The sequence below is a fragment of the Stereum hirsutum genome, assembly GCF_000264905.1.
Source record: "Stereum hirsutum FP-91666 SS1 unplaced genomic scaffold STEHIscaffold_1, whole genome shotgun sequence".
Taxonomy (NCBI): Eukaryota; Fungi; Basidiomycota; class Agaricomycetes; order Russulales; family Stereaceae; genus Stereum; species Stereum hirsutum.
The window spans coordinates 1,782,763-1,793,660 of NW_006763131.1; the positions used below are offsets into that span (position 1 = coordinate 1,782,763).

The 10,898-nt window shown below is 51.4% G+C and overlaps 6 protein-coding genes across 6 annotated transcripts; 4 read left to right on the plus strand and 2 right to left on the minus strand.

The window, feature by feature from the left end:
* Positions 1–47: 47 nt before the first annotated feature.
* Positions 48–1,469, minus strand: STEHIDRAFT_164582 (uncharacterized protein). The gene is made up of 3 exons (XM_007298692.1): positions 1,302–1,469; positions 629–1,201; positions 48–514 (listed from the first exon to the last, which is right to left on the minus strand). The coding sequence occupies exons 1-3, from the start codon at positions 1,421–1,423 to the stop codon at positions 250–252; spliced, it is 960 nt and encodes a 319-aa protein (XP_007298754.1). The 5' UTR covers positions 1,424–1,469; the 3' UTR covers positions 48–249.
* Positions 1,470–1,619: 150 nt separating this feature from the next.
* Positions 1,620–3,310, plus strand: STEHIDRAFT_117310 (uncharacterized protein). Its single transcript, XM_007298693.1, has 3 exons — positions 1,620–1,774; positions 1,848–2,081; positions 2,139–3,310. The coding sequence occupies exons 1-3, from the start codon at positions 1,685–1,687 to the stop codon at positions 3,180–3,182; spliced, it is 1,368 nt and encodes a 455-aa protein (XP_007298755.1). The 5' UTR covers positions 1,620–1,684; the 3' UTR covers positions 3,183–3,310.
* Positions 3,311–3,338: 28 nt separating this feature from the next.
* STEHIDRAFT_151600 (uncharacterized protein) lies at positions 3,339–3,940 on the minus strand (the record flags this gene model as incomplete). Its single annotated transcript, XM_007298694.1, has 2 exons — positions 3,339–3,794; positions 3,863–3,940. The coding sequence occupies 2 exons, from the start codon at positions 3,938–3,940 to the stop codon at positions 3,339–3,341; spliced, it is 534 nt and encodes a 177-aa protein (XP_007298756.1).
* Positions 3,941–4,380: 440 nt separating this feature from the next.
* On the plus strand, positions 4,381–5,629 carry STEHIDRAFT_151601 (NAD-P-binding protein; the record flags this gene model as incomplete). The annotated part of the gene is made up of 5 exons (XM_007298695.1): positions 4,381–4,429; positions 4,509–4,972; positions 5,043–5,220; positions 5,270–5,418; positions 5,489–5,629. The coding sequence occupies 5 exons, from the start codon at positions 4,381–4,383 to the stop codon at positions 5,627–5,629; spliced, it is 981 nt and encodes a 326-aa protein (XP_007298757.1).
* A 535-nt stretch (positions 5,630–6,164) lies between these two features.
* On the plus strand, positions 6,165–8,351 carry STEHIDRAFT_164585 (MFS general substrate transporter; the record flags this gene model as incomplete). Its single annotated transcript, XM_007298696.1, has 9 exons — positions 6,165–6,343; positions 6,400–6,460; positions 6,518–6,752; positions 6,826–6,902; positions 6,975–7,033; positions 7,089–7,145; positions 7,207–7,790; positions 7,845–7,933; positions 8,002–8,351. The coding sequence occupies 9 exons, from the start codon at positions 6,165–6,167 to the stop codon at positions 8,215–8,217; spliced, it is 1,557 nt and encodes a 518-aa protein (XP_007298758.1). The 3' UTR covers positions 8,218–8,351.
* Positions 8,352–9,450: 1,099 nt separating this feature from the next.
* On the plus strand, positions 9,451–9,770 carry STEHIDRAFT_151603 (uncharacterized protein; the record flags this gene model as incomplete). Its single annotated transcript, XM_007298697.1, has 2 exons — positions 9,451–9,535; positions 9,616–9,770. The coding sequence occupies 2 exons, from the start codon at positions 9,451–9,453 to the stop codon at positions 9,768–9,770; spliced, it is 240 nt and encodes a 79-aa protein (XP_007298759.1).
* Positions 9,771–10,898: the final 1,128 nt, after the last annotated feature.

Below are 10,898 nucleotides of genomic sequence, written 5' to 3' on the forward strand. Positions count from 1 at the left end.
CCAAGTTTGTTAGCCCGCGCGGAGTGGCGTGAGTAGAGAATGTGGAAGAGGTGAGGTACACATAGATAGAATGAAACCAAGAAGTACGAATGTCAAATACGAGCTAGTACTATACGCACAGTCCGCAACCAAACGCGAGAGTCCAAAACGGCATCCGAACCACTAGATACACAACCTTCCACCTTCCGTCCTCCACCGTCCACCATCCATCACCTATCATATCATAAACTTTCTTCTCAACCCCCATACTCAACCAATCTCAGCCCAAACATCCTCCTCGTCCCTATCCTTAACCGCCTGCACCGCCCTCGGCATCTCCGACAAATGCGACGGTCTCTGCTCTTCTCCAGGCGAGTCAGAGTCGAAGAGTACGGGGTTACGATTGAGAGGAGCGCGGAGTTCGTCTGATTCGTCGTCGTCGGGAAGGTCGAGGTCCATGTCGAGGCTGTAGCCTGCGCGACGGGCGGCGGTGAGGTCGATGGGTTTTGGGCGGGTGAAGATGGATTGGCCGGATCTGTGTGGCGTGAAGGAAAGTCAGATGATGATAGAGCATACGGGACGCGTGAAGTCGAACACGGAAAGGGTGAATAGAGGTTGAGGAAGAGGAGAGGAGAGAAGGGATACGCACTGTCGTACAACAGTAGCTAATCGTCCAAATTGTAATATATTCCGTGCCACAAGCAAGAGTGTATCAAGAATTTCTTCCTCCTTACTCGCCGTGCCACATCCATTGAATACGATGACGAGTAGCGTCAGGACGCAGAAGGTGGTAACGATTAGATCAAAGATATTGAAGGGGTATTTCCAGAATTGCTGTTCGGGTTCGAGGACAACCCAATACCATAATAAAGTGGACGCCCCAAGTTCCATGCAATTGTTCATCAAAGTCCAACAAGCGCGCAGCAACACATCCGTCAGCGTTCTGTGGAGCAGACCATGGAGAATATTCAGAGTGATACGCACCGAGCCCAGAGCGAGGAACCTCACAACGACTTCAGCAATCATAGCTGTATTGATTATAACCTCAAGAATATAAAATGCAAGCGTCGGACAGCCATCTTTCAGACTGAGGACGACTGTGGTGATAGAGAGCGCCGCCATGGCGAGGTAGAGCAAGATGTATATTCGTGAATGCACGAAACGGTTCGCGATCCCTCTGGTTATTTCCTGTCGTGTGAGGGCATAGATTGATCGTCCGGGCCTGTACCAAACACGAGAATATTAAGAACAGAGCCCATACTGAGTACGCCGTGATCTAAGAAAGGAAAGAGAGTGCATGGCTATAGAGAGCATGTGCGCACTTTGACGAAGGAGCGGAAGCGGATTCTCCATATTCGCCGTTTGCGTATCCGGAAGGATTGAGTGGGACATGGTCACCACCTTCGAGGTCGTCGAGAGCCGCGTCCTCCTCCCTGGCGGCCATGGTGGAATGAGAGAAGTGGCGAAGCAGATTGGTTCAGCGTCAGTCGGTCAGCCTCGCAGTTTCCAGTCTCCCGATCGCAAGTGGCGGTAAGTGGGTTCGGCGTTTGCCGCGCTTGCTGACGGCAGTGTTCGCTGTTGCGAGTTGCCCCACGGCTCTTGTTCCTGACTCTCACTCGTCCTCACCAAGTCGACTTGCTTCCTCCTCTTCCGCTCGGAACAACAACAACACTTACTTAGCCCTTATACCAAGAAGTCAGTCAAGATGGGTGGTGGAGACTTGAACATGAAGAAGTCGTGGCACCCGCTCCTACTGAAGAATCAGGAGCGGGTCTGGCTCGAGGAGAAGAAGGCCGTACGTCTATTTCATTCACCTCTCAGACGTCATGTCTCTCATAAATCAGTATGCTTTAACTCTCATCATGTAGCTCGAGGAAAAGAAGAAGCTCGATCAGCTCCGCAAAGAGAAGGAAGAAGAGCGGCAGCTTCAAGAGCTCCAGCGCCTACAAGAGGAGCAGACAGGAAAGAAACGAGCGGATAAGCTGGAATGGATGTACGCCACTCCTGCGTCGGGGAGCAACCAGAATCCGAACGATCTAGAGGATTACCTCCTTGGAAAAAAGAGGGTTGACAAAATCTTGATTGGCAACGAGAACGAGAAGGTGCGTCGCCTTTACCTTCATAGCGCCACATAAAACTGACTTTCTGTATGTAAATAGATTGGTGCCGCACACAAGAACTTCATCGCTGTCCAGAACGCAAACAACGTTCGAGATATTGCCGCCAAGATTCGCGAGGACCCTCTCTTCGCCATCAAGCAGCAGGAAGCTGCGGCTCTTGAGGCTCTTAAGTCCAACCCCCTACGTCTCCGCGAGTTGCAGGAACGTAACGGCATCAAGCCCTCCAAGAAGGATAAGAAAGAGAAGAAGCGGGAGAAGAAGGAAAAGAAGGAGCAGCGGAGACGAGAGCGAGAGGATCGCGGTCGTTCACTTTCACCTCGCTCGGACGACGATCTCCCTGACCGTGACCGCGATTATCACCACCACCACTCCTCGCGCGGCTATGACCGACGCTCGCGTTCTCGCTCCCCCGCCCGTGCCGGCTCTTCTCACGACAGAAGTCGAGATCGCTCCTACCACGACAACCGTTCTTCGCGTAGAGATCGCAGTCCTGAGCCACGGTCTTACCGCAGGGACCGAAGCCCTGATTATAGCGATAGGCGGGCTCCCGGTCACTCGGACAGCAGGCAAGGTCGTCCTCCATGGCCTCGCTCTGACGAATCCTCCTCCCGGAGTCCACCTGAGCGCGACGCCCGCGACCGGAGCAGAGAACGCGCCAGTGGAAGTCGCAGGTATGATGATGAGCCCCGCAAACGAGACCGCAGTGTCAGTCCCATGGGTTATGACCGCTTCAATGGCAAGCGTGCCCGCGTCAGCCCTCCCCCTCCGCGCACCATGCCTCCTCCCACCTCGCAATCCAAGTCATCCACCTCGAATCCATCCAACGCCTCCGATAATCGTGCCGCCCGCTTGGCTGCTATGGCTTCGAACGCATCGGGCATGAGCAGCGAGAGGAAAGAGAGGTTGTCAGAGCTGTTGGAGAAGGAGAAGGAGGAACTGGAGAAGGAAGAGAGGCTGAGGGCGAAGTCGAAGGGGATGGGAGAGTTCTTGAGCCACGAGCAGAAGAAGGTCTTCGGAGGCCAAGGAGGGCTGGAAGAGAGGTTGAGGAGGGGAAGGGCAGGATTGGTTTCGGAGTCGACTTAAGGTTGGACTTCTTGCTTGGTCTGTGGTTCCTTCGTTTTATCCATCTTCTCTGCCTCGTATGATGTATTTTATGTGATGACGTTGTTATACATGGGTCTTTTGTTAAAGAAAACTAAATTATAGATGACAGGCGTGAAGTCTAAAGTGCTAAACAGGCTACAAGATCACAAGTCGTTCCATCTCCATGTCAGCCGTCATGATCTCAGGTGGCAAGAAGGTGGGGGCGTCATCTCTTTTGGTGCCTTCCGGTGAATAATCATAGCAGAACGAAACTTGCGACGTCGGCGTGTTCAGAGGAGTGACTGATGCTGACGACGTTTCTGAGTCCGTGCGGGTGGTGATTTGGAGTCTCATTCCATCTGTTGGTCTAGTGTGATTTCCGACTGAGGGCACGGCTAACATCTGGGACGAGAACATATTCAGTCGATAGAGCCCAAAGCCGCCCAACGTAGCGGAATTCACCTGTGGATTTGTAGTTGTAGGAGGATCCCATTCCAGGTCGCTGCTAGGTGCAATACTGGACCTCGTGCTCTCATCCCACAAGTCCTTCAATAAAGTCCTTCTGTCGCCCTGCCCCTTGACTTGCGCCACTCGCGGGTAGACAACAGTTTTCTGGATTCACAGTGAGTGTTATAATAATTTGCACGAAATGTTTCGACTGAAGGCAGGATGCCGCTTACCTTCCGGAGACGATCAGAGTCTGGGCGTGCCAGCACGTCGGGGAAGTGGACTGAGATTGAGGATCTTATAGAGGACATCCCGGTACAGTGATGAAGAGCACTCTAGGATGGTGTGGTAGTGGAGATACGGGGGATAGGGAAAGGCCAGCCAGCTGGTGAGTAGACGATGTATGTATACTCAACAGAGTGGCTCAATCCTGTCCGACAACTTGTTATTTTCTGGCCCGGCGGTTCTATTCGTCCCTCGGTAGATGTCTCGAGCGGCGTATCAGACGTTCCTCGTTGTGGCCCAACAGTCCACTTAGCAGATGAGTCGGCTAAAGCCGAGGCGGGGATCAGCTTGGACCAGGAAGGAAGTAAGATCAACTAATCCGGACTCCGATCGTTGACGGCGATCTCTCCAGGTTTCCCCTGCGTCATCGTTTCGCACGGTAGCTGCAGCGTACTGTCAGTGTTTCTTCGTTCTCTTACGCGACCTGACGCTGCTCGTAGACTTGAGCGAATTTCCGGACAAACGAATGGCCCAATCTGCTCACAAGGTGGTGATCTGTGGCGCGGGGTTCCTTGGTGAGTCTCATTTATGTCTCGCGGCGGTCTTGGACTTGCGCGAAACCCCCTATTGATTGTTAAACGACTTCTGTTTCAGGAGGATACATCGCAACCGCCATTAGCGGAGGTAATCTAGCATCGAACACGTTTCGCCGGATTCAACTCGCTTCGCGCAATCCAGAGGGAGCGTACTCTCAGCTTGCAAAAACCATTCCAAAAGATCACCTTCTTCCGCCCATTGACGTCGATGTCACGAAACCAGAAACCCTACAACTGGCATTTCAAGACGCTTACGCCGTAGTCTCCCTGGTCGGCGTGCTGCAGGGGTCGCCAGAACAGTTTGAGAAGATTCAGTGGAGAGGAGCGGAAAATGTGGCGGCGGCGGCAAAGCAGGCGGGGGCGAGGTTGGTCCATTTTAGTGCGATAGGGGCAGATGCGCAGAGCAAGCTTCCGTATGCGAGGACGAAGGCGTTGGGAGAACAGGCTGCTTTTCGCCATTGTCCTGATGCTACTGCTATTCGTCCGAGTATCGTTTTTGGCCCCGGCGATGGTTTCTTCGCGGTATGTTTTCAATGGCCATCAGTCGTATTGAGACTACGTTACTCACTCTACCCCTACTCTGCACATACAGCGATTCACTAAACTGTCGAAGATCTTGCCTTTCATGCCCACATTCGGAGGCGGCACTTCGAAGTTCCAGCCCGTCTACGTCGGCGATATAGCGAAATTGGTGGAGATTATCACTCGAGACGATCCTGCAATTCTTAAGCAAGTAAAGGGCAAGGTCATCGAGGCAGGAGGACCAGACGGTACGAGAGTACCTTTGATGCTGCTTTAGAAACTCATCTGCTGTTCCAGTGATCACCTACCGGCAAGTCATGGAACTAGTCCTTCGGTATGGCAATCGCACACGGCCGATTCTCTCTCTTCCCTGGGCCATCGGGTCAATTCAAGGAGCCCTACTGGAGCAGTTTCCACCGAATCTTTTCACCATCACTCGTGACCAGGTAAGATTTCCCCGAGTCGTTCATTACTTTGGGAAAGCTGATTCATGCCGCGAAATTATACTCATCATAGGTCGAACAGCTAAAGGACGACAACGTCGTAACGTCTAATCCTACGCCGAACCATGTCTCCTTCGAGAGCATCTTGAAAGGCCGAAATCTCGCGCTGACATCGGTTCACGAGATACTGCCAACATACCTGCCCTACATCTGAGCTTTGAGCTTTTGTGTGTTCATCCCCGAATTTTGCGCCTCTGAAGGTTTCTTAAATATCCTTGTCCTCCCATGGGCTTACTGAGAATCTATTTTCGGAGCTGGTATACTTTCATGAACGAGTGCTGACCTATGGCAACGACAGCTTCGCTGATTGCGGTAGCCGACTTGGTGTTTATTTTCTGAGGGTGAGTAGTTTTCTTGAGCAAGTCTGACCGGAACTCCCGTGTTCAACGTCCGTCGGCGCCACGCGGGCGGTTCCGATGGGTTAGCTCGGTGGCGTTCGGCCGCAAGCCTGTGCCCAACCTCGGCATCGTGAACGGCAACCCGTTTCGGTCCCCGCATCGTCGAGGCCCGACCCCTGTCGGCGAATCGGAAAGCAGTAAAAACGTGGAACAAAATTACCGCATTGCTCCCAGATCCGTTCCTTTGCTTATAAGCAGCTCGTTGCCTCTCACGATGAAACAGCCGGACGCTCTACTCCAAGGTCGCTCTCACCGACGTCTCACTATCTCACGAACTAGACCTGTATCTATATGTCTACGACGCCTACAACTCATCGCGATGTGCCACTTCATGCTTCTAACGAGAATAACGCAACGCACGCAGACGAAAAGGGAATGCCTGAGGTAATTGCGGAGAAGCCGTACAGCGTGTTCACTGCCAACGAAAAATGGTTCATAGTGGTCATCATTGCTTTTGCGGGCTTGATGAGGTCAGTGTGTCCCTTTTATCAAACTACACGCAACAAGACTTGATAATGAATTCTAGCCCATTCACCGCCAATATATATTTCCCTGCAATACCTGTTCTTGTTACGGATTTCCACAAGGTGAATTCTCTCCGCATATTCTTGTCTATCCTACTTTCTGACCCTTGCACCGATAAGTCAACCGAGTTGATCAACTTGACTGTCACCGTCTACATGATTATGCAGGGAATTTCCCCGATGCTATGGGGGACAATCGCCGACCGTGTCGGCAGAAGACCTATATTTCTGGCGTGCATGACGGTGTTAACGCTGTCTTGTGTCGGCCTAGCTCTCGTACCCACATCCGATTATTGGCTACTCATGGTCTTGCGTTGCATTCAAGCAGCCGGATCTGCGAGCACAATCGCCCTGGGTAAGCAGTTCGGAGTTCGCAGTGCAGCGTTTTAGGCTTCTGGCTCATGACTTCAATAAAATATGTTGTGTAGGTGCCGGCGTGGTCGCTGATATCGCGGAACCGTCGGAACGCGGTAGCTTCTTCGGGTTGTTTAATATAGGACCTATGGTTCGTAATCCGGGCTATTCTTATACTCGTAACCCACTCACATATCCCCAAATATACTCTCAAACATGTTAGATTGGCCCATGTATAGGACCTGTAATCGGCGGTGCTCTGTCTGATGGCCTTGGATGGAGGTATGCAAAAGCATTCTTTTCCTGAAGTTTGACTCCGTATTCAGAATAGAACCAGGTCGATTTTCTGGTTTCTTTGTATCGTATCGGCACTGTGCTTCGTTATCATGCTCCTGTACGTCAGAAACCTGAAGATTTCGACCTCGCTGTAGCGCTTCACTGATGAATATTTTTAGCTTCTTTCCAGAGACCCTTCGCGCCCTCGTAGGCGATGGAAGCATTCGTCCGCCTCCTTTGAACACGGCATTAATCCCGTTCATCGGCCGTCAACAACGATCAGCCTCAGACGGCCACCGGCCGCCACACAAGCCCTTCATCAATCCGTTTCGTCTCTTCACCTATCCCGACGTCGTCGTTCTCCTCATCTTCAATGGCGTTATCTATGCTGTCTTCTACGGTGTCACAGCGTCCATTTCTACTTTATTCGAAGAAGCCTATCCTTTCCTCAGTCAGACCGACGTCGGTCTGTGTTTCCTCGCTATTGGCGGAGGCATGCTGTTTAGCGCTGTAGGCACGGGCAAACTCCTTGACCGTGACTACCAATTGGTTAAAGACCGTATACTCAGAGAGATGCGCGTGGATCCCGAGAAGAAAGAGGACGTGAAGGCTGTGTTTGCGGAAGGCAAGTTTCCGATTGAGAGGGCGAGGTTGAGGACGACGCCGATCTACTCCTTCTTGTTCATTGCATGCGTCCTTGGCTACGGGTGGTGCTTACAGGCGAAGGTCAACATCGCGGGACCATTGATTCTTCAGTTCATCAGTGCGTCCAACTCTTCTTATCGGATCTCAACGTAGACGCTGAGATCAGCCACAGTTGGCTACGTACTCAACGCATCAATGAACACCATATCTACATTACTCGTTGACTTAGCCCCTTCACAAAGTGCATCCATAACAGCTTGTGTGAGTCCCATTCAATTTTTTTTGTTTCAACCTACGTGTTGACCGCTAACTCGATTGCTGAACTACAGAATAACGTCGTCCGTTGTTTCCTCGGAGCAGCAGTTGTCTCCGTCATAGACATCATCTTGGTCGCCATCGGGCCCGGATGGACATACGTCCTACTGGGTGGACTCTGCATCGCAGTGTGTCCTCTACTATATGTTGAGATGAGGTGGGGTCCTGTATGGCGCGAGCGAAGACGAAAACAGATGGCTTTGGACTCGACTATTGACTCTTCACGATAGATTCTGCCTTCTGTTCTTCTGCATCATTACCACTAGATCTGCATGACGCCTCATCCACGCTTCAATATAGATATAATTCATTGCTAGACTGCGCTTGTTTTCGTACCACTGTACTATACCTCATCTTTCTCGACAAATCTACGGGCATTTTCCTGACTGCGTCAACTCGTTCTATCAACATTCTGCGATACGTAGCGGACACCCGCCTTAATACATCCCAAAGGGATAGGGTGCATGTTTGTGGCCGATCTCTCGGCTAAGCGGTGAGCCGAGAGCCAGGTCTTCGATCATGTTCTATGAATTGTTTTCGACGGTGAACTTGTGAACGTAGTCATGGTATTACACGAGGGCAAAGTTGCACTGGTATCGAACGAGTAGTACCATCGGTCACTTTTAAGTTGTGTTCGCACCCTTGCAGGCACAGCTAATGTTCCCCTACACCCTGAAGTAGGGTAGAGGGTTGTGGTAAATAGGGCTGAGGGTTGCAGTCCATATGCCTAAGGAGAACGTTCGACACAATATTCACCGTGATGGTGGGAAACATGCCGACTCAAGAGTGCTATCTACGCCTTCGAACCTAGTCATGAGATAGCGCTCAGGCCCTAGAAAGCCAGGCTTGTCCGACGCTGCGCGTACGCCGTCACTGAATGTAATCTAACTTCAAGCACACGGTTCTCATGAGCACGCAACCGCCCTTACATCAGAGATTGACCAAAATTGTAAGTTTGACTGTACGTCGGCTCTTGGCTGACCCCGCTAGCGCGGAAAGGTGGGCAAAGGGTTTGTGGATTGCGGTCTACCTAACAGAAGTAGGGCCCTATTTCACTGCTATTGATAGAGGAACACGGGATGAAGCCGGGGGACGGTTACGGTGCTGGGCAAAGGGTTTCTTTAACGCAGTCCTGAAACAATATCACTGCATTGAGCGCCCCTCTGTTCTCGTATCGTGCATCGAAAGCAGAAATCAAATTACCATGTCGGCTCGTCTGGCGACATCTCTGGCCAGCGCGGCTGGACGCACCATTTCAAGACAGGTCCTCGATGCGGTGTAATTAACGAAGTTGCATGTCGGGTTGATAGCCGCCAGGCATAGATACGAGGGGGCCCATTTCCTGCATATAAAAAGGATAGTGGATGTGAACCATTATTATAACAATCTAGCCACTTCTCTGCGCCCTCCACAGCACATCGATTTTTACCTCTCCCTCTTCGCATAACGTTTATCGTGCAACGATGTCTTCTACTCCAGCTTCGTCCACCACTACCCTCGTCACCAACGACGTCGTCACCAATGCCGCCTCTGGTGACAAGATCGAAAGTAAGTGGCTCTTCTGTCTTGACTGGCATCTTCGCGGCCCAGCTGAGTTCGAACTGAGCTGAGAACCTACCTATCATTAGACAAGGCCAGTAAGACTCCTGACTCGGAAACAAAGGACAGACCTGCGACCGCCACAGCCCAGGCGAGTGACCTCTCATCCGACACCGGGTTCGCGAAAGCGGCAAAAAAGCAGGGATGGGCATCCGCTACGATGTACAAGCCTTCTTTCAGCTAGTTCCAAGACGAGTCGATTCTACGCAGCAGGTAAGTGGATATGATATCTTCTTCGTGTCCTCACTCACAGTCTAGTATTAGATTCAGAAGAGGTGACCCCCGACCAGACCAGATCTATAGCAGTGTTGCCGTTTTGTATCCAAGATCGACTGAGAGACCAGCGCGAAATAAAGTATTTGTCTTCATCGCTGCGTGAAGTAGCCATTTCATGATTCAAATCCTGGTGGTCTGTGATCATGTGGCCGAGATTCTGGAGGGCGTTCAAGATGGACTTCTGCCAGGTTGAAGCAAAAGCGCGTGATGATATTGGTTATCAAATTAATAACAATAGGCCGAGATCGTAAGGGGTGTTGCATGAACAAGTTGCTAGTGTCTAAGAGTAGCAACGCTACCGTGACGGTAGTAAAATGGATCTATGAGAGACGCAACAAGTCAGTTCTTTGAGCGGGTGTAAGTATCCTCGTTGGTAGGAAGCGTTCAAAGATAGAGCAGGATGAGAGCACTGGTCTTCGAAGTAGTGGGGCAGTTCATGCTGGTGGCGGTAATTGAACAACTCACAAGAACGTGACGAAGCGCGCGTGTCAGCCGTTGACGTAATTGCGCCCAAATCCGGGAACTCGCTCGCCTCAAAAAAGTCAGCTTTCCGACTCTCCACGCATCCTCCACTCTCCACTCCATCGCGCCACTCCACTCAATGCCTAATCGGGTGTGCAACATTTGTGGCGTCCGGTCTGCCATCCGATCGTCACATCCTCCGTCTATATAGATGTCTTCTAATGTATCAGATCATGTTGAACTTCGAAGCTCGCACAGCCCGTCGAGTTACTTATAGCTGCAGCGCCGTACAGGCTCTGTGTCCTCCTCCCGCGCCACCTTTTGTTCTCTCTGACAGGCCCGCCAGGGTGTATCTCCCTACGCTTGTTCGTTTTCTTTCTTATCTTTACATCCTCATCGATAATGATATTGGAATCTCCGCCTTCCGACCCCTTTTATTGTGGGAACCCCGATTGCAGTCGCGTGTGCTCCTGGCGGGTAGTGAAGGACCGAAGGAAAGCAAACTTTGGTCGCGCTTACTACTCCGTACGTTTGACCGTTGTTGTATGAGCTAACACCTCAAAGACTGAATCAA